A 23,179-nucleotide genomic window follows, 5' to 3' on the forward strand; every position below is an offset into this window, starting at 1 on the left:
TTTTGAGCCCTCGGGCGCTCAATGGAAATCAATGGGAATGTTCCGGTTAGGAAAAAGGCTGCAAGCTCGGGGACGAGGATGATTCAGGTGCCACCACCACTTCGAGAGGTAAGTTGGGTAGTTGTAGGTTAGGTGGGTACCCCGGGATTGGGCACAGGGGGCCGCAGGGCGCGGCGTGCAGGGGTGCCTTTTGGTGTCGGGAATCTTACCCTCTGATGATCGCGGTTGGGGGGGGGCACCTTGTTCCGAGGCTGCAGGCTTCTTCCGGAATGTCGAGGGGGGTCCTTGGGTGCCGGACTCGGGGTCACAGTCGCCGTGGGGTCGTCCTCAGGGTCTTTGTCCACTCCGGCACTGACCAGGCTTGGCTGGTGCAGAGTGCTGGGTTTGCGGTTCCGGGCTGCTGCCAAGGGTTAGAAATAGGTTTCTGAATAGAGCCTCTACTCATGGGAGTCCCAGGGGCTTAGAGCCAAAAGGTAGCCAGGTCCTCCGGGGTTTGGTGAGGTCGCTGGCCACGGGAGATGCCGCGCTGGTGCAGGTCCGGGAGTCGACAGGCCGGTAGGGCTGGGGCCAAAGCAGTTGGTGTCTTCCCTTTTTAGCAGCTGCAGGGCAGGTCTTTGTTCTTCTTGCTCTTCTTGTAGTTTTTCGAATCTGGAATCTGGGGAAGGAAGGTTCAGGGTGCCCCTAAATACTAGATTTAGGGGCGTTACAGGTAGGTGAAGGTCAGAGACCAATGGGTCCTTGTCCTGGGGTGGGTACACCCCCTATCCTGCCCCACTCCTGTGGGAGGGGGGCAGTAGCCTAATCCTGATAGGGTAGGGCCTCCCATCTTCAAGATGGCGAGAGCCCGGAGATGTGCTTCACCTCTCCTCTCCCACCTGAGGGCTGGGGTGGGCAGGCTGGCACATCCCCTGTCCTATGGGGTTTCCGGCCGGGGTTTCCGGCCAAGCTTCCCGCCAGAATGGGGGGTTGCAGTGGCCTGGGGAAACTCCTAGAGGCGGCAGGCCTTTGAAGCTTCCCTTTGCTCATCCTGGGGGAGGAGATTTATCACCTCACCCAGGGTGTGCATTGTTGCAGGCCCGGGAGAGCAGGGGCTCTCCCACCCAGGGGTCCAGCAACGTGTCTGCTGTGTGGCAGCCTGGGCAGCCTCAGAGCAGACGTGGATTGTAGGTTAGTTGTAAGGGGGCATCTCTAAGATGCCCTCTGGGGTGCTTGGTACATTAAATCTCACACTGGCATCAGTGTGGGTTTAATGTGCTGAGAAGTTTGATACCAAACTTCCCAGTCTTTAGTGTTGCCATTATGGTGCTGTGGAGCTCGTGTTTGATGAGCTCTCTGCACCATGTACTCTTAAATGGCGGCACTGCAGTTACAGTGCCCGGGAATGGACCTGGGTACTGTAGGGGCACAGGGCTCCTGCTCCTGTGCCCACACCATGGGCATAAGGCACCCAGCCAGAGGGGTGACTGACATATGCCTTGGCAGTGTGGGTGTTGGGCATGGCACACAGGGATGTGTGCCATGTCGACTCTTCATTTTTTCCTGCACCCAGACACTCAGCCTGCAAAGGCAGTGTGTGTGTGTGTGTGTGTGTGTGTGTGTGTGTGTGTGTGTGTGTGTGTAAGGGTACAGGGCCCCTAAGGGTGGCACAATGAGTGCTGCAGCCCTTAGGGGCCTTCCCTGGTCACAAGGCCCTGGGTACCATTTACTAGGGGCTGACATGTGGCCAGGGTTTGCCAATTTGGAGTTTGTGTGTTTAAGGAAGGAACATAGGCCCTGGGCACCTGATTGGCAGGAGTCCAGGGTACACTCAGTCAAAGTACATTCAGCAATTTAGCAAAAAGTGGGGGCATACCATGCAAGAAAGAGGGCACTTTCTCACAACTGACATCTAACAACCAATCAATTACGCTCGCGCACGGCACGGTGCACGCACGGTGCGCGCACGGTGCGCACGTATAGATATTTATATGCTTTTAAATGCTATTTTCTCAGGAAATACTGAACAGATTGACACCAGACCTGCAAAAGGCACTTCCCTGACCTGAGGACTACCTCTCTGCCAAATTTCAAGTAATTCTGTTCAGCCGTTCGGGCTGTACCTTCGACTAAAGGTCCTATGGAAAAATGCATGGGGAAAACGCGTTTTGGGACCCCCCCTTTTTTCTCTGCCCCCGCTTGACGAATCGGAGACCTGTTTGAGTCAGGTCACCTCGGGCACTGGAACACCAGAGCCGGGTTTCGGCAGTATCACTGCCTTTATCAATCTAAAGTGCAACAAATTGATGCTCTATTTAAACATTAACAACCAAAAACAAACCATGCCCTTTTCTAAGCAGCAGAATAACCACGTCAGGACACACAGAGCAATTCAGCAGTAAAGCATTAGACCCTTGTTATAGCGTCCCAGTGTGATTAGCAACAAAATTAAAAGTGAGTTTTCGCCTGAGAATAACTTCCAGCCAGTGATAGATTCACGCGCTGTGCAATCAGGTAATAAGTGACCTTTGTCACTTGTGTCGGGCAGTCACACTTTCCTGATCGGCACGCCAAGCAGGCAAACTGTCACATCTGTTTTAATTTTTAACCTGGTTTTTATAAAAACAAGTGCGCAATAGGTATATAGCAACACAGGGATATGTGCCATGGTGACTTGTACTGCGCTGGCAATGTGTATTGGCCAGGGTAGGAGTCTTTGAGGGTGGCTAAGGATATGCTTCAGCCCTCAGACTTTCTGTGGCTACAATTTTGTTGAAAGAACACTGGCCCTGGGTCCTGATTACCAGCCACCAGGACACACTTAGTCAAGAAGCATCAAACATCAGGCAAAAAGTGGCAATTAAACATGCAAAAAGGGGGACTTTCCTACAGTCACCACCTGCCCCCACTACGTTGCTTCTGATTCTTCCTCTGGGGAAGAACACGCTCCAGTGCATGACGAGGGGTACACATCTGAGACTGATCATTGGATCTGGGCTGAGGACCAACAAGATGCTACATACTGTGAGAACCGTCGACTCCCGTGTAAACATCTTACACACCTCCACCTCCCCCCAATCCCACTCAACGGGCTCAGGCTGACACAGTGAGCACAACTTAAAGCCAAGAAGGGTAAAGAATGTTCTTGATCTCAATCGAGCAACAAGGATAGAACACAGGGACGGCTCAGGCACTAAGCACAAATCTGCACCGACTGAGCCACCAGCACCGTAGCATACGTCTACACCAACAGACAAATCTGCACCGATGGATGCCAAGCAGTCTGTGACCCCAAGAAAATAATCTGATCCGAAAAAATGCTCAGGCTCCAGCTCATCACTCTAAACAGTCCTCGGGTCATGTGATTTCACGTAGCTCCCGGGCTTGACCCAATAGAATTCCGTCGCTCTTGGACTTGCTCTCGCCAGTCCTGTCACCGAGAAGGTCTCTACACCAATAGTTGTCTCCAAACGCTTCAAGAGCAGAGAAAAGATTGTCACTGAAGACTGGTTCCCTCACTCTGAAGACACCACCACTCCTCAGGGCTCCTTCATGGACTTTGGAGATTGAAGAGGCATGAAGGGTGATGAATGGACGCCCTTCAAGAAATGCCCTCAGTGTCAGGCTACATATTCCTGATCCAACCTACACTGTGTGTGCAACCTTTGTCTCTTCCATGAGCACACCTGTTGCGCCTTCTGCTTATCCTTAGAGGCAGACTCTGGGCCCACGTCAAGATGCTGCGTTCTATCAAAGACCCACCAAATATCTTTGGGGAACAAGACCCTCTTGAGCTGAGGATTTTGAGACTACACACAATCGGATGAGTCCAGAGGTAATCATCTCAGACTCATTGGGCTCTGCATAGGCGGAACAGGAGGATGAGGGTGCTCGGTCCACCTCCAGTGGTGCATGTGCTTGGTGAAGGTTCCCTTAGGATGACACAATTTGTGCTGCTTCCCTTAGGGACCCTCTTTAGTACCTCAGGACCCAGGTACCAGGGGTACCATTTACTAGGGACTTAGAGGGTGCTAAAGGTTTTGCCAATTGGTGAAACAATTGTACAGTTTTGGAAATTATCGCTGGCACTTGGGACCTTGTTGGCAGGAACCTAGTGCACTTCCAGTCAATATCACATCGGTTGCCGGGCAAAGAGTGGGGGTGACCATGTCAACAAGCATTTGCAATGCAATAGGTCTCGCATTTACATGAGTTTAAGCTATTGGCATTGTAAATGACAAGGCCTTTTATTGATGATTTATAAACGAAAACAAAAATAAAAGACATTGTTATTTGCAATGTCAATAGCTCAAACTCGCGTAAATGCGAGACCTATTGCATTGCAAATGCTGCTCTAAAAATGAAAAATTAAGGCATACAGGAAGCAGATGTCTTTTGAAATATAAAGACAAACAAGCACAAAACCATATTGCTGCCATGCAGTGGAGTTTGGTAACATACTGGCGCAGCACAGCATAACCAGTTGATACCAGGGACATCAGCAGCCACGTGGTGTTCCAAGACTTGCCAAACATTGTGGGAATCACGAGGATGTGGCACAGGAAGCTGAAACATAGACCTTTTGCAGGGACACCATTTTGCAAAACATTTTCAGTGTGTGCTTTGGGAATTCTAGCAATGAATACATATGAGAATCCAGGCACCGGAGGCTTTTAACAACAATAAAGTCAGTTAAACACTGTAGTTCTTAGACTGGTGGCCGATTTCCAAAAGAATACACACAGCATATTAGTCGGCAAGTATAGCAACAGCATGTGCAGCACAGCCTGTGGACTCCGCTTGTTAACTGCAAGTTGTTTATACGCATTGGCACAGATTTTGAACATGCAGGGGCAGGGCTCCCCCAGCTGTGTGCTTGGGCCACAGATCCTTCGCGATTTATATGAAAACACCCTACACACCATAAATTGCACACCAACCAGTGGATAACAAAAGCATTTTAGCTTTTAAGTTAAAGAGCACTGTGCACTGTTGGAGTTATGGGGTCTACTCGTATATTCATTTGGAACTTTTGCGGATGGGTTTGTGAGTTAAAGGTAGGGGAAAGCCTCCTGCTTCCGGTAACCACTGGTTTATTAGAGAGACAGATGATAGGTGTGACGACTGACCACTCACAAGCAGCATTTTTAAGCACTCAAGGAGCAGGAAGCAACAAGCTAGTACAGAAGTGGCAGAAGGTATTTTTGCTTGTTTGCATCCCCCTCGCTCGCACACTTTAGTTGGATACTTTGAATATTTTGAAGCATCCAGCAGCAGAAACCTTGCCATGGGAAGCAAATTCTGTTTTTTTTTTTAAAAAGTTGGGAATTAAACGAGGGCCTGTAAAGCAGAGATAAGAATGGGAGCAGAGGCTGGGCACGCCGCTCCTAGGAGAATGGGTGTATTGTGCACTTACCCTAGAGATGGTGAAATGCTGGTGAAAGTTAATTCCACCGAGGAGCCTGAAGCCCTAGGGTTCGCGGCACTTGATAACTGTACGGATCATGCTGGATATGCTTCCGGTGTGCGTGTCCTGGAAGTAGGACACAAGGGGCTAGACCCACGTAATTTCCCCGCAGCCCGGAATGCCAGTATGAGCTTAAACAATGTCTGATTCCTGCACACTTCTCCCCAGCCGCATTGGAGAGGTAAAAGTGTAAAGTGCTGGAACACCTCAGGGTAAAGTTCATGCTATATAGAAAGGCTTAATAAAATAAACACACAAAGCCTGTTGCTAGCAGCCACATGAGTAAACTGGGAGAAACGACGCCCCCAGAATGAGCACGGATAACCTATGGGCTGGAAATCCGCACCTTACAGGAAATTAGATCTGCCCTGTCACTGCCGCTGACTGTTGCTGCTGGCGGAGGACTTAGAGTCCTCACCACCAGGGAGGTGTAGATGGTTTAAGCAGCACCGAAGGGAGTAATAGGCGCAGGATGGTTGATTGGCCACGCTGGCTGGCAAGTAGGCATTTGGCAGGGTGCTGGTACTCGAGCCGATGGCCAGGCTCATGTGTATATAGTCCCCTCAGGGCAGCTTGGGATCACTATTTTCAAGGATAGTTGTGCACTGCAGCCATGGGGGGAGCAACTGTCACGAGAAGATAACATCATATAGCTGCTGGGGTTGGAGTGAGCAGGCCAGCTTTCAGGATCTGTTGCAAGGCATTCATGCTGGTGGGGCTCATCTGCATGTAATCACCCGACTGTGCGGCACCACCCCTGGTCTTAAGAGCACATATGTCGTACTGCGAGCTCCGTCAGGTAACAGTGTGGGGTCCGGAAGGCAGGCAGACAGCAGAGCTGTGTCACAGAAGTGTAGCCCTTGGTGCAGGTCGGGCATGGGGTTTGCTGTTGGCCGGCGTGAGGCAGTTTGGAGGTGCCGATTGAGTGTGTTCACTTCTTGAAGGCTGGCATATGGTGAGCACTTTCGCGGCAGCTTTGATGTTCAGTGGCCGCGCGGCTCACTGAGAACATCAAAGCGGCCGTGAAAGTGATCAGCAGGCTGCCAAATGGTGCGCGCGCCCGGCGCACATGCACTGTAGTCGGCGGCCTGAAAAGCACTCGTTTTCACTTCCAAATCCCGCTTTCTATAGCTCTCGCCAGAGCAGCGCTAAAGCGCTGGCTCAGGCGAGACCTAAAAAGGGATATCTTCCTACATTGATCAAAAGTATTCTTTTATGCACTTTGGTATGTTTTCAACTGTTGTACGAGTAAAGTGTTACTTACCTATGATCTGCCAACACATGGCATTTAATGTACATAGACCTGCTTTGAGAGAATTTATGGAAAGGTATTTTTTTAAGTTTCTCAATATTGTGCTTATTTTGTTTTTTGCACTGTAAATTAAACTATTTTCTTTCTTACTGTACAATTGAGTACAGAAAATCCCATGTTCCTGCATCTTTAGACTGATATCTGAGATTGAAATTTGGAAGTCCAGTTCAGCATCTTGATCAATAGTCCCTAATGTATATGTGCATACTTTTTTCCCTTTTAGCATTGCGTTTTCATTTTAATTGTAATTGATTCGTGTTTACCTTACCTTTTTGTTCAGAAAGTGTTCCAGACTAAGAAAGACACACTTATAAAGAACACAGTTGCCCGGTTGCCTGTATATGCAGTTATTCCTCTGCTGCATGAGGTAAGGAATACCACTTAACTGCTAATCTTTCTCAACAAACACACCTATGGTGGAATATTTTGAGCAGTCTTGTAAAGATTTTGTAGCAGAAGTTGCATTTTCATATCCATATCCTACAATTTACCTGACTTGTTATGAATGGGAAGATCCAGAAATTTCCTTCTAGGCCTCTGGTATGAAAATAGCGTCCCTATGCTACTTTGGTCTCACTCGATGCCACTCAGCACATTCATCTGCTGTGGTTCATGTGATTGTTTTCAGGTCGTAACTGGCAAAATCCGTTATGATCCATTATAAAGGTCAGACTTGCATTGAAGTAACTATTCTTCTGAGGAGGGACATCCTTTTCCAAAATGCCACTTGTACTGAATTTCAGGTCTCAGCTGGAAAAAGTTGTTGAGAACCTTCAATGGTATACTCTGGCGAAGAGCTCCACGTTTTCTGCTTGGCAAGGGGCAGTTATTTTCTTTAGACAAAGTGTAGAATTTTCGTGCTGGGTAGTTATATAATTGCACTCTATAATGGACTGCTGACATGTTTCATAGCTCTATCCAGGGCTTGATTGTGGTGAGCATGCTTGTAATTTTTACTGTAGCAGCAGAGGCGGGGGTACTATCAGGGGTGTGGAATTTAATAAAATATCTACTTGTCCATGGGGCAGGTCGATTCATAAAACTACTTGTCCTGTAACAAAATCCACTTGTCCCTTTGGTGCCTTGTAGTGCGGTGACAAATTATGGTAGCAATATCATTATATAAGAGCTCTGATATAACCTTTCTGATTATGCCAGGGCTCATACCATAGTAGTGTTCGAATACTTGCTGCGTTTCCGCAGATCTACATACTGGGGCTGAAGGTAGTGGTATACAATAGTTCCAGGGTTAGAATGCCCTTTTGAGTCTGTGCAAACCTACTAACTTGCACGTTTTAAGGGTTTTCAACAACTCTTCTAAAATCTTTTCCATACTGAGAAATGTTGGAAATTTACTCCTGACAATGGCAGGCGTAAACCTTCTCCCAAAGTTGGGAAAAAAGTGGATGGAGGGAAAGTGAACTTGCAAACACTCAGATTTTCGCGTGATGCAGTTCACAAGTATTTATTAGAAATATTTCTGGTCCTACTGCTGTAAATTCTTGGGAATTCAGGATAACTGTAGAGCTGCACTTAATGCAAGGACACATACCATGGGTGCACTTTTGAAACTCTTTAAAAATCGGGCCCCTATTTGGTCTGGCGTTGACCATGAACTTTTGCGTTTATTAAAATTCTGTCTCTCTCTCTGTATCGGCCGGCTTCACTGTGAGTGACAGCTTTCTGCTCTTTCACAAGGAGCATATCGGCACACAAAGTGGTTTAGTTCAGTGCCAGTAACTACTGTGGCAGTGTGTGCTATTTGAGACCAAACACTATTCTTGCTTTTGCCAATGTTTGTTTTAATGGTGAGGGCCCGGCAGCTTTCACAACAATAAGGTTTTACAAAAACCATGCCAAAACAATTCACACATTGACAGAACTAAAAAGATGACCACCAATTTCAGACCTACTGGCTTTGCCAATGCTTGTTTATTTTTGTTTCGCATAAACTTATTGAAACTGATTACACTGATTTTCCATCAATAATATTTTGGGGAAATACTAGCATGCATCAACACAGGTTACTAAAAGATGCTGCAAAGAAATGTTACCTGAAATTTTACAGTCGTTCGGCTAAATGTTTTTTTCCTGCTTTCAATTTTTATGAATATTTTATTTTGAAATAAAAGAATCGTCAATCCTGCTTTCAAGCTTCTGCAAATATTTGCATCAAATCAGAGCGCATTCTGGGAGCATTATACATAGCACCATATTGGTAAACTTTGAAAATATGTGTACACATTTTATACTGGAGCCACTGTCAGTAGCGCAGTCAGAGCATGCAACATTAGAGTGCTCGCCCTAATGATGAAGGCTTTCAATTCATGAAACATAAATACAAGCTTGAACAGTATTAACATATGGACAAAAATATTACCTAACTGCAGACAATGCCCTTCCCTGATCCATAATGTAGTACAGCAAACGGGCAGCCAAAGGGTGTGTGCCGTAGGGGGTTGGGCCTACTTGTCTCAAGGACAAAATACACATGAAAACTTGTTGCCCTTGACCTCATACAATATGTCCTGGGCGTCGGGCTATAGGAATTCCACATCCCTGTACTATGATTCTGATGCCACTCGCGGAAAGGTGTTAGGATGATATAAATTAGATGATACCTAATGAAGTGGTGTATCAGAGCGTTCTATACTGTATCCTATGGAACTCGTGTTTGGAAGGAGGAGCTATCTTGTTGGTCTGTGGCACTGACTGTTTGGCTAGAGAGGAATGGTGTCACTCTGGACACAAGTTTGTTGGGCATTGTTGTAATTTCTTACCAAGGTTGCTGACCAATTCAGTAAATGAAGTACACATAAAAGATGTTATCGTGGTTGGATGTGAAGCTTTTGGGGATGCGTGGGAGCAGACTGAATAAATAACCCACAGGCCTGATTGTAGTCATTTAAAAAAAAAAAAAAGTGGGTGGAGAGTGTATATGCCAGTTAATTACAATTATTTCCCATGATGTAGAAAGTTGACATGTTAGTTTAAGAGGTTTCCTGGGTCTGCTATGTGTCAAGTGTATATTGCACGTGGGCAGCGGTTTTGTGGGTGTATTGTTCTAATATCCTGTTAATAAATATCTCATTCAGTGCTGTATTTCTCTATTCCAGCTCACAAAGAGGTTACAAGGACACCCATATAGGTAAGCAATATTTTCTAAGTAGCTTTACTTTTTCTAATGGTAGTCATCTAGTCTCTATTGCCATTATCTTTTTCATTCATCAGAAATTGTACTCACTCCTGGGGTCTATGGTGTTTGAGTGCTAATTACACAATATATAATTGTAATGTGCTCTTTGGAGACGTGACACTAGTTAGAGGTTCTTTGGCAGGTTTCCATACAGTTTAATGCCTCAGTTTACAAGATTCATAAAGTGAATCCCCCTTTTAGCAGTCCTCAGCCCTTTGAGGTCTCCTTTTTAAAAGTGAGTTAATGTTTAACTGCTGGTGATCCCTGGATATATTTACTGCCTGAAAAACAAGGAGAATTTTAGATGCATCTAATGTTGATGTAGGCTTCTGGACTGACAACCAGTTTCGATAACCTGAATCAAATTGAAACTTATTACATTTTTAATTTTGCTAACCTATTGAAAGTAGGTTTATGCTTTTCAGGTTTCGCAGAGGTCTTTGCAATCAGTGATTGGATGTATCAGGATGTTGAAATGACTCGTAATGCATATTGTACTGGTAGACCTTAAACAGGTTTTGAAATTGACCTCTGCTTTCCCACCACCCCTCTGTATCCACTAGATGTCATGGGTGAGTAAAGAAGTAAAATGTTAGTCAGCTGACACAAGAATCCTTTAGGGCGAACTGCTCTTGCAGAGCTTGAGGGAGAGATGTAATCATACTGAAGATGGACTTTATCTAATGACCTGCACCTTCCCTTACAAATTTACTAAGGAGTTTGAGGTGTCCAGTCTGTGTAAGGAGGCATAGACAGAGGTTCAGACAGCAGAAATACCTTTTGGTCATCTATTAAGTAATTGATGCGTCATATTGTGGTGCGTATCCACTTCAGTGTGGTGCACCGACATTACGCTGTTGTGGTGTTCTCAAATAGTTGAGCTAGTAAGAGCAATTGAGATAGGATATACATTTGTGTATTATCTTTTTGTTTTTCTTCTGAAGTAATAGTTTACAATGTATGTTAATGAAATTGAATAATTATAGAGCGCTACTAATACCCTGAGGTGTTTAGGCGCTAACTTCTGCAAACCGCATGAGACGTCTAGAAAAAAAGTGGTCTACTGATTAAATGGCCAAGATTTCAGGCATTTTTCTGGATCGAAGCAAGTCTGATTCTTTCTTGAGTTAGAGGAAGGGAGTTCTACAGCCTAACTGTAGTTGTGCCACAACTCCTCCCGCCCCATCTAACCTTTTTGAATTTGGGGACAGAAAGGTTTCTGCAGAGCTCTTGAGTGGGTGTAGGGTTTAAAATAGTGAGTTAGATGAGTAGGGCCCTGGCTTTGCAGGGACTTGAAAGCTATGCACAGGGTTTTGGACTGAATTAGTTTTACTAGTGTAGTTGCACCAGAGCTTGGGGTGCTGACTTATATCTGGAAATAACCATAAGTATTTGAGCTGCCTGCTGAGCTCTGTAAGGTCTGCAGCTTGTTTAGACCGCATTTTTGTGAGCTGGTTTAAAAGCACATCACAGTAATTGAGCCTCGAAGAGATGAGTGCAGTTAATACCGTTTTCTGCCTGTCTGAGGGGATAATGGGATGAATCTTCCTTGGAATTGTGAGGGTGATGAAACCGGAGGAGGTGATATAATTAATCTGTCCCTCAAAGGAAAGCTTAGTATCAAATATCCCAGATTCTTCGCGTTTACATTAGGGGTTGTAAGGGTGCCTAGTTGATGAGGCCACCAATTGGCTGCCCAGAAAGGATTTTTGATAAAAAGTAAACTTCTCTTTTTGAAGAATTCAGTTTCAGACAATTGTCCAACCACCATTTCCCAATGTGGACCATACAGTCTTGGAACTTGGTAGCTGTAGAGTTTGGTTTGCTAGCTGTTAATACAATAATTTGTGTCTCGTCAGCGTATGACACCAGTGAAAATCTGTGGGACTTGATCAGTCCAGCCAAAGGGAAAACAAAGATTAAAAAGGGTACGGCTTAAGTTCGACCCCTGAGGTACCCCACAAGGAAAGAGGGTGATTCAAAGTCACCCAGGGCCACCGATTGAATTCGGTCTGTGAGGAAAACGGTTAGTAAAGCCAATACTTCAGCTTTGAACCCGACAGAGGCAAGACAGTCAGCCAGAAGTTAGTGGTTAACTTTATCAAATGCGGCCGATAGATCCAATAGGATCAGGGCTGCATTTAGACTATTATCCAAGGCTTGTCTAAATACTTCTATAGCTGTAATAAGAGCAGGTTCTGTGCTGTGATGAGCCTGGAACCCAAATTGAGATGGATCTAGGATTGAATTTTTATTAATGAAGGTGGTCAATTCGGTATTAATGGCATTCTCCACTGTCTTGGCTGAGAGTGGTAATCAAGAAATAGGTCTGTAGTTAAGTTGATCATTGATGTCAAGGTTAGATTTGTGGGAGTATTGAGGCCTTCTTCCACTACTTGGGAAAGATCCAGAAATAAACATCCTGTTGAAAAGAGGGATGAGGTACGTGGCTATGATCTCAGGAGTCATATGTAGAATTTTAGGGGGCAGGGATCCCATGGGGTCCTGACTTGACTAGATTAACAGTTTGTCTGATCTTTTGTCAGTGGAAAAAATCAGAAGGGTGTTCTTAATTATAGTATCAGAACCACCATTAGAGGTAGTGACAACTGGTATACTAGGCTGTTGGTCAAGGCAGAGCAAAGTGTTTGAGTTGATAGAGTAGTTGTCAGATAATGCAAAAGTATTATAGACCGATTTCACCTCATCTTGAAAAGAAGTTGCCAAGGTGTTGCACAATTGTTGGCTATACATGAGATTCTTTGTTTTGGCGAATTTATAACGTTTTCGAACTATGTCAAACCGTTCTTTGGAGCAGTCTTTTGTAACTTTTTGCTATAAAATATTCAAATTTTTTCTGTTAGAATCATCTTTTTGTAGGTTTGTATGGAGGCTTTGTATTTGTCTTTCTCAGCTACCTAATAGTCCAGCCTCCATTTCCTTTCAAGCATACGACAGATTTGTTTCTGAGATCTGAATATATCATTGAACCATGGCTCAGGTGGAGTGGATTTCGAGTGACTATGGTTATTAATTGGGGCTAGTTGATTTATTGATTCGAGCCAGGAGCGCTAATTAGAAATAGCGCAGTCAAGGTCTGAGGAGATGTCTGTCATCGATTGGCCGAGTAGATTGCTGAGTTGATCAGCCTTAATCTTATTCCAGGGTCCACTCAATTTGGTTTATTCAAATTGTTTGGGGGTGGGTTTGCCAGGCAAACCGCTGATCTTGAATTTAATAGCATTGTGGTCAGACCTGTCGAAAGGGAGGGAATTCAGCCATACTAGATGGATATTGTCGGTGAAGATTCCATTGAGATGGTGGCCTACTATTTGATTGGAGCTCTGAACTAACTGGGTAAGACCATCACTGGCCATTTGATCTAATAGGTTCACTGAATCAGTCCATGGAATTTTCAAGATGGAAATTGAAACTCCTCTAGATTAGAGAAGTTGGGGAGATTAACTTTTAGCTCCTAAAAATGGCCAATATTAATAAATGAAACTTTTGGTCCAGGGGGCGATAGAGTAAAACACCATTAAAAGAATGATGGCTAATTTCAATTTTAAAAACTAATGCCTCACATTCCAAAACATCAGGAATGGCCTCAAAATGATTTAATGCCGCTTCTGAGAATGACAGCCAAGCCCCGTCTCTCTTCCCTGCCCAGTCTGTACTAAGACTTTTATAACCTAAAGACAGTCCTGAGTAGATCTGGGTCTGATGAGGCATCCGCCCAAGTTTCTGTGATGAAAGATGTCATGTTCATATGTTTATAGAAACTCACGGAATGCTAGTGTATTTTTTACCAAAGATCTTGCGTTAATGTACCAGAGGCTCCAAAGCTTACAGTGCATTCCTCCTGGGAGGTCACAGCGTGAGTCTGTAAGGCCTTGACTGGAAGGTTTGTGAGGGTGAGTTCGCAAAGGGAGCACACCGGAGGGGTGTCAACAAGCTGTGGGTCTATACATGTATAGACCCACAGCTTGCTGACAAACCCCCGGGGTGCTTCCTTTGCCACCACAACCTTCCTAACAATTTTAACTTGCGAGTTAAGCCCAAGTTGCAAGTCCCTTGTGTAGCATTGAGCGACCGGTGAGTTAGAGTCCAAACTGGCAGGGGAGCTGGCACTGAGCACCATCCAAGCACGGACAATCGCATACTTGCTTGCCTGTGGCGAGCCAGCAGCGTGGATGCACTTGCAGGCCGGCTTTGTAGCCTAGTATCTGGGTTGAATTAGGGGGCATTGTCACAAGTGCTACTAAGCACGAGTGTTATAAACGTGAGGGCAAAGAAAAAAGCATACGGGGGCCCAGCTGCCCCGGCTACGCCACACAGGCTCCCCTGTGGGCCGTAGCTACTGTGAAATTAAATCCGATTAAAATAAGCATTTTGAAGCTAAAACACAAAATAATAAAACTAATTCGCCCATCCAAGATGGCGGCTGTAGCCGGAATATCAAAACACTAATACAACCTGGGTCAATGATTGAGCCAAGAAATTACACAAACAGGTCTAGGTGAACCCCATTCTCAATGTGACGACTCTAAAAGAGAGCACTCCCTTCAACAGGACCCATCAATCACTTAAGGTGGTTAATTGTTATTATCATCTGGGTCTGTGTACTCCAACCAGCAGGACCAGTTCATGAAACAGTGACCCGGTCACTAGCATAGAAGGAGCAACCAAGGAGGATTGTCACCTGATCTCTCACGAATATTGTCTTGGATGAGGTACTACCCATAGATCAAGGTGGGAAATCCTAAAGGTCAGCAGTAAAATCATAATAGTGTGAGTTAAAAATGGCTAAGGGTGCTCAAAAGTTCTTTAATAGTAGAGGACCCCTGTCCTATTTAAAAAGCAAGATGGCAATATTGCATAAATTAAATTGACATTATGCTATTGTCCATAGCAAGTACGGTCAACATGTTTCTGCCCTCAATCGATCAATAGTATCTGGGCTTTCGTCAGGACCTAAATTACTGCTGTGGTTTTCTTTGTGAAAAAACGTGTGAGTAAATTATACAAAAGTGGGGTGCAGATAAAAAATTCCTACCGCACCGGTCAAGTTTATCGGCAATCAAAACCGGATACCTGTGGAAGAATTGGAAAAGAAACAAAGACCCAATGTGTAAAACAAGCTCAACTACAGGTCAAACAAACTCAATGACCAAAACTAGCATTCACTAATGCTGTATGGCATTCAATACTGTTCGTTTTGAATTGCACTTACCCATAAACAGTGGGTACAGCCCTCACCTCAACCTGGTCTCGACTCAGGGAAAGGGGCCCCGCTCTAAAAGGACAAATCAGTAGGAGAAAGAGAAAACAGGTAATACCTGAAAAAACTCTCCTCTTTAGAAGCATAGACGTCTATGGGGAGCATTTTCGCACCATCTTTAGCGAATCTGTACCCTTAGCCATTTTTAACTCACACTATTATGATTTTACTGCTGACCTTTAGGATTTCCCACCTTGATCTATGGGTAGTACCTCATCCAAGACAATATTCGTGAGAGATCAGGTGACAATCCTCCTTGGTTGCTCCTTCTATGCTAGTGACCGGGTCACTGTTTCATGAACTGGTCCTGCTGGTTGGAGTACATAGACCCAGATGATAATAACAATTAACCACCTTAAGTGATTGATGGGTCCTGTTGAAGGGAGTGCTCTCTTTTAGAGTCGTCACATTGAGAATGGGGTTCACCTAGACCTGTTTGTGTAATTTCTTGGCTCAATCATTGACCCAGGTTGTATTAGTGTTTTGATATTTGTTGCCAGGGGAAACACAACCTGCTGGTCTACTGTCTTGTTTAAACTTCCCTTAGACCTCCCCCCACGTTGATATGTGTTATCTCGGCTGTAGCCGGAAGCCAGGCACCTCTCCAGCACTCTAGTGCTTACAAGGAAAAGAGCTGGAAGGATCAACGCTGCTTCAAGAGGCTGCGCAGGCTACCTTGCAGGCTGGCTTGGTAGCCTGGCATCTGGGAGATTTAGGGGGTGTGAGGGGGCTATAAACCTGAGGGCAAAGAAAAAAGCAAACGGGTCCAGCTACCCTAACTACGTTTAGGCTGATTATACCAAACCTCTGTCCAGACTTCAGTGCCAATTGTTATATACTATACTTTTACAGAATTAATTAACCTGATGAAAAACTAAATTTACTGAAATGATTTTACTACCACCTTAAAAATCCTTTGTGCGTCCAATAGATCACCTTTCATCACTATCTGCACCTTTGTTCCTGTCTCTAATTGGAGATTCTGGCTCCATGTGGGATTAGTAAATGCCTGCTGTCTTCCTAAGCATATAAAAGTAGAACCTGACTTCCTATTTAACCATGAATTAGACGTTCTATGTTTAATCAAAACATTGTTTTAAGAGTAGTTTCACCTCAGTATTGTTGAAGACCATTCACTGGTCTACTTTGATTTGCTCTGGCCGACCTATTGATTGAGGCAGTGGGGAATGTCTGTATAAGTAAAAACTAAAACTCTTTAGTTTACATACGATTTCTAATCCCTTTATTAACCAGACCAAAATTATCACTGTACCCCTCTGTATTACTCCGCCCTTCTGTCTGATCTTTCTGGTTTACAGAACACACTCCTTACCCCTTCCCAACTGCAAGCCATCCTTTGTAGAAAATCTATAAGAAATCCTAATTGACTTTACGATCAACAACCCAAACTCCATGCGCCTAGAAGATTTAAACTTACATCCTTAAGACAATGAAAACAAAAACATTTTTCAATCTTTTGGAGAATATTGAAAGCTACAACCTCACCCAGTTCATCAAAGGACCAACATATTTTGTTTGCCAGATGCTTCCCTGGTTTATAGCTCAATCAATATTCAGATTAGTCCAGTGACTTGATTTGACCACAGCGTAATTGATTTTAAACTAGCAGCCCTCTCACCTAAAAAGTACACCAACATCTCGACCAAGGAAGTCTAATTAAAGAGCAGGTGGCCGTCTTAAGAGCAGGTGGCCGTCTCGTATCCTCTACTATTGACAGTCCTGGGAGAGACTACTGTATCTTCTAGTCATGGATAAGCATCATTCTGGACAATATTGCCCCGGAGAGTAAAAGAATTGGGGGGGGGGCGCATCTTCTATTCTATCTCTGCGGTCTCCGAACCTAATTTCAACTGAATTGGACTAAAGCACTATTAAAGAAGCCTATTGTAACTTCCACTTGAGTAGACTTCTAACAGCCAGCAACAGACGGAAGGAATTCTTTATAATTGTAAACGAGTGAAAAGATGCTAATAAATGTGATGTCTCCATCACGCCTTTCCAAGATCTGTGAATAATGTTGGGCAACTTTTTTTGGGTCGAGATAAAAAATATTTTCCCAGAGCACCTTAAGTATGTCCTACTCCAGGCAATCCACCATATTTAGGCCAGAGTTTGAACTCTTCACGTAAGTTTCTGAGGTTATGGTAAGCTCCAAATCGGACTCTCCTGAAGATCCCCTCCATATTAAACTTAGACTCTGCTAATAGCATGGCTAGCTGATCGTATCACTACCATGATTAATTCCTCTGGCATCATAGTTGAATGGCTTAAAAAGGTGTGGGAAGGCCACGTTTAAATAAAGTCAGCTTAGGCTCTAAAATCTCGAGCAACTGCAGACCCATCACCATCCTTCCTTATGTGGGGAACTTTCTGGAAGAACTGTTGACAGATCGCACAAGTAGGTACCTAGAAAGAAATGCATTACAGGACAATGGCCAGCTGGGGTTCAGGCCATATTGGGAACTCAGCTAGGGTTTATTACAGCCATAGATGATTTAAAAGCTGCAGATGTTGGTAGTGATAACTTGCTGATATTGGATGTAGCTGAACCGTTTGATACTGTCAGCCATATAATTCTTCTCCAGGGACTTACAAAATTTGGCATCTCAGGATAAGTTCAATCCTGGTTCACCTCTTTTCTTGAGTCACACTGAAAAATGTCTTGGCAGCTTCGTCCCCGAACCATTCACCATCAATTGTGGTGCCCACAGTGTTCTGCCTTATCAAGTATCTTTTCAGTGTTTGTGTGGATCCACTAGCATCTTTGATGACCTCCTATGGCTTAAACGTTTACAGTTATGCAGATGACACGCGTCCCTTGGTACACTTGAATGACTCAGAGCATGCGCTACTGAAGTGAAGACGCTGTGAAAGTGAGATTAAGACCATAAACCAAAATTGGCTCAAATTAAACTCTGAAAAAACTGATGTTAGTGGTAGGCAGAAACTCCTCAATGTGATCTAATCTGTACTGAATAAAGGAACTGGCCAACCGCCTACCCCCTCACCCACAGTAAACGTTTAGGCGTAAAGCTATACGTAAAATGTGGCATGTGTTGTCAAGTTTCTGTAGTAGCTGCTCACTGTAACTACCAACTTCACAAAATGGATCCATTTCTTTCCTCCAGAAAGGTATCACACTGCAGCAATTGCCCTCATTGGAGCTAGCCTTTATTATTGCAGTTCAGTCCGTCTTGGACCACTCGACTGAAAACTCAATTGCCTCTGCTGTATCCAGAATTGTGCAGTTACTCTAGTGCTCTGTCAAACCCACTCCGCATATCTAAAGCAACTTCTTTATTGCATCAGCTGTCTCAGTAAGAGGGCAATTTAAGGCACTCTATTTTGGTCAGAAAGCCATCTATGCCTCTTGTTTTTAGGTCGATCTGCGCGCTGCACTAGGAAAACGACCTTTTGGAATCGCTCTGACTTGTCACACGCATGTGGGTGTGAAAAGGCCTACGGCTTGCGGTTACGCGCATCAGCGCATAGTGTGCTATCTGGTGTCAGATTTCACACAAGGGCGCGCGCAGGACTCGCGGGATGCTGCAGCTGCTTTCACTTTTGCCGCCACACGCCCGCGCGTGTCTGTCTTTGCAAGGGAAGCTTGCCCTAGGTCATGCCGTACCTTTTCCCTGCGTCTTACCGCTGCTTGTGAAACTGTTTACTATACACAAGCGAGGGGGGCATTGTTGTTGCTTTGTTCGTGCTGCTCTTGCTACCTTCTGCACCTTAACTTTTATCCTTGATGTTGCAGAGCCGTCCTTCTGTTCTTCCTCTTACATGTATCCACTTTCTTTCTGTCCGCTTCTTTCCCTCATACCATCAGCCACACCATTGCACTCCTTCTGTTTCTCTTCCCTCCAGTCCTTACTACATTCAAACTCTGACCGTGTCTCCCGTCTAGTTTTATTCGCCCTCTCACCGTCACTCGCAACTTCATGATCTGACTCTTTCTCATGCTGTTTACCCTCCACTCCCTCTTTTCCTCTGATTTTTAGGTCTCGCCTGACCCAGCGCATGCGCTGGTCTGGCGAGACTTATTGAGAGGGCTTGACCGCGATTACTTTCACTTTAGCGGCCGCCTTGAATAGCCAATAGGTCTCGCTTTTGGGACCTTATAAGTATTTAGTTATGCAACTGTTGCATGGCTAAACACTTATAAGGTCCCAAAGGCGAGACCTATTGGCTATGCCAATGCTTGTTCTTGTTCTCCCTCTGCTGTGCTCTCTCCCCAGTGCTAGGCGCCTTCCCAACCCTCAGTTCTTTCTCCTTTCCACCTGGCTTCTCTCTCCACTCTCCCTCCTTGAGTGTCTTCCTCCCAGCTCCCCTCAGCCCACCTCCCGCTCCTTTGGTCTACCTCCCGCCTCGCCCCGCGCCCCGCTTCCTTTGTGTCTCTCTGATTTACATGGGATATGTGCAGTGTTTCGAAGAAGTCGCAGGCCCCACCCCCTGCTGTAAATGACAGATAAATGCTTAATAAGGGATCTCGACAAACAAAAAAATAAAATGGGCAGATCCAGAAAAGTGTGATACAAGGCCGCAACCACCTTCTCTTGTACACAGTACGCTAAAGTTGGGGAAGGAGGAAGTGCACAGAGGTCAGGCCAACCAGGGGGCTCGTGAAGGTTAAAAGTCAGACTTCTAATAATAACTTCATTTTACATAACGCTTAATACTGTACACCGGGACCTGGGGACAACCTCCAACCCTGATAATTGCTGTATTTCACTGCCAGCCCAAACAGCAGTCGGGGGTGGGACACTTATTTCTTGCGCGGAACACACACATACACACGCACGCGCGCACGCCCAAGGGGGCATGAAATGAAACTTTACTGGGTGTTATAAAATGGAACATGCTCTTGATGGAGATGTTGTGACCAGCCCTTCAGGACCATGGAAAGGAGGTATGTTCCACCAGGGCGGGGAATCGCCTTACATGAGGCAGTGTTAGCCCGAGGGGGTTATGAAGACGAATGAACATGCAGGTAAAACGAGCATTTGCAATGCAATAGGTCTTGCATGTACGAGAGTTTGAGCTATTGGCAATGAAAATGACAATGCCTTTCATTTATGTTCTGGTTTTTAAAACCTAAATAAAAGGCTTTGTCATTTACAATGCCAATAGCTTAAACTCGCGTAAAATGCAAGACCTATTGCATTGCAAATGCTTGTTTTTACATGAAGCTGGACTAATGTACACCATAATTCTTTAGCGACTAGATCAATTGTGCTCATTATCAAATGTAACTTATCCTTCAAAATACAAGTCAAACCCTTGTAGTTTTTCCAGCGCTCACTTCTGAGCAGTTTAGAGGCCTTCTCCCTGATTCCGGCTTTATAACCATAGTTCAATCCCTGATCCTTTACTACCTGGGCAGCAGCAGTGTCCTATCCGTCAGCCTGTCTGATGCCACGCTGACCCCCCCAATGAAATAAATCAAATAACTGAAAAAAATATACCCACATAATTCACAACATTGTATGCCTTTTTTGGCTTTCCCTCCAAGTCTGCATCACCACCTACAAAACCATAAAGCTAACCTGGCCAAAATACCTGATCACCCTAGTACTGTGCCAGTAGCCATGGTGAAGAACCTGAGACGTGGACAAGAGCTTCAGAGAGCAGCATTCCTTTCTGAACCTGGCTGGCTAAGTTCCAATTCACACATTTAAGAGTATGGTTTTAGCTGTTTCTAAGAAGAAGGGTGTTGGTGAGAATTCAGGAGGAATTTGTGGTTTATATGTCAGCTCTCTCTCTTTTTGGGGATAAGTATAGAAGATAGGCATTACAAGATTTGCTAATTTTGCAGCTTAATAAATGGTACAGGTCATGTTTGTGATTCACTGCACTGCATGCTCAGTGGTTACAGGTTTACTGCGGGAGATACTTTTAACAGTTCTCCTGAGGGATTTTTAGCTTTATTTAACAACCAAGTGTAGTGTGATCTTTCCCTGCAAGGAATATTGCTGGACTGTACTACATGGTGTGTTTCAAGGCTTCATATTTTCTGGTGTAAGAATTAAACAAGCAGGCGAGGACACTGGTTGAGACATCGCAACTATGCTTGGCCCATGGGGGGGAGGAGGGGATGTGCTGTAAGATGTGGATCATATATCATTGTTATTACACGACTGACTAAATGTGACATGCTGATGGTTTTTGTGTTGGTTGAAAATGCAAATAAAATATTTATTAAAAAAAAAGAATTAAACAAGCACATTAAACTCACCATGATAAAAAATTAAACTCTTCTACATTTATTTTTTGTAATGTCATGGCGTAGGTCAACCATTCATAGACCTTCCATGCTAAATGAACACATTTAGTTAGTGTATTAGTCATTTAGTTTTAGTGGAAAATAGTATTGGTATTTCATAAGACACTATGTTTGGGAAATGATAATCAGTTTCTCTGTGAGCTGTTCCTTTGCATGGTTCCTAAAGGTGGTGTGTTATGGTGACTTTTGGCTAGCTTAATCCAGAAGAGCTAGATCAGCACACATGCCAGGATTAAGAGTTTAATGGTATAAAAGCTGTGAGAGGGTTTGCACCAGATGGTATATTCTTACGAAATCTAATTATTCTGGGACAGGAGGCTGTAGAAGTATAATTTTGTTCCAACTGAAATGCTCAAGTAGGGGTCTGTTTTGTCCATGTCAGTAGAAATATCAAATGGTGCTCAGAACTAAAGAGGACTTATTTTATAGCACAACACAAAATAGTATAACTATAGGGCTGCCATCCCTCCTATGGTCCTGTGTACAGGAAAAAAAAGACAAATCTCTGGCGAGGTCATTAGTGCACCAAGAGAAACAAGCATTGGCATAGCCAATAGGTCTCACCTTTGGGGCCTTAAGTATTTAGTTATGCAGCACAATATCCTTGGTGCAACAACAACTGTTGCATGGCTAAACACTTGTAAGGTCCCAAAGGGGTGACCTATTGGCTATGCCAATGCTTGTTTATCTTTTTGCATTCATCGCTGCCTACCAGTACTCCCTACATTCACAAAAATTTAAACCTTTGAAGGTTTCCCAGTATCCATAAAGCTTCCTAATCTTACTTGGCTGTGAAAGCCTGAAGTACTTCTCCCTAAATTGAGAACTCTGATTTTTCCCATATGAAATTCCAGAGAAACACAAATAGCTTTTCATTAAGCATTTACATTGTGCCTCTTTTCGAATATTTAGCACTCAGGCTATTGGGTGGTTGTGAGTTTTACTAAGAACAATATAACCTAAATCATCATTTCTGTGAATATTCACACGTTAAACTTGCATATTTCTTGTTCATTGTTACATGAAATGCGTTTTTGCAATACTTGCAGAAAAATTGAAGATTCGTGACTTAAAATTACATGGACCTTTGTGGCTAAAACATTGTTAAATTCTTTCCTATCACACTTTGCATCACCAGCCAACACCTAAGTCATGGTTGTATTTGCTTAGCAGCAAACGTTTGCACAGTGATCACGGTTCTTAAAGGACAATCCAGGGGAAAGTTAATCATCTGCACCAGAAAGCTTGTGAAAAAGTTGTCAATGCTTGAATATTTATGGACTGGGATTAATTAGATTTACAATTAATTACTTTGACCACAACAAGAGAAGTGAGCCTACAGGAGATGTGAGCATTGTGCAGCCAGAGTGTGAACATGCATCCATAAGAAAAGGAAAATCAAGTGAAATTAGGGCTGTAACAATAGGAGTTCTTGAATGTACTCCAGATGAAGTGTTAAGAGGAAATCAAAGAGCTTGAAATGCTGGGTTGAGACAGGTTGCATAGTTAATTGTCTTAATTTGCACAACAGGGTCCATGCACCACAGCATGCCATACACTGACATTCAACAGAGTACGTTGAATACAATGCCAAACCGAAATCCAGCACAGCTGGGATACACAAATCAGTTGGTTATCTGGGT

The 23,179-nt window shown here is 44.3% G+C and overlaps 1 protein-coding gene across 1 annotated transcript in view; it reads left to right on the plus strand.

Annotated features, from left to right (window-relative positions):
- Positions 1 to 23,179, plus strand: part of WDR43 (WD repeat domain 43) — a 366,881-nt gene that overhangs the window by 246,912 nt on the left and 96,790 nt on the right. Inside the window, exons 12-13 of the mRNA XM_085610376.1 lie at positions 7,036 to 7,122; positions 9,872 to 9,903. Of these exons, the coding sequence (XP_085466502.1) occupies positions 7,036 to 7,122; positions 9,872 to 9,903 (119 nt within the window). The remainder of the gene's footprint in view (positions 1 to 7,035; positions 7,123 to 9,871; positions 9,904 to 23,179) is intronic.

Source organism: Triturus cristatus, chromosome 6, assembly GCF_964204655.1.
Source record: "Triturus cristatus chromosome 6, aTriCri1.1, whole genome shotgun sequence".
Lineage (NCBI taxonomy): Eukaryota > Metazoa > Chordata > Amphibia > Caudata > Salamandridae > Triturus > Triturus cristatus.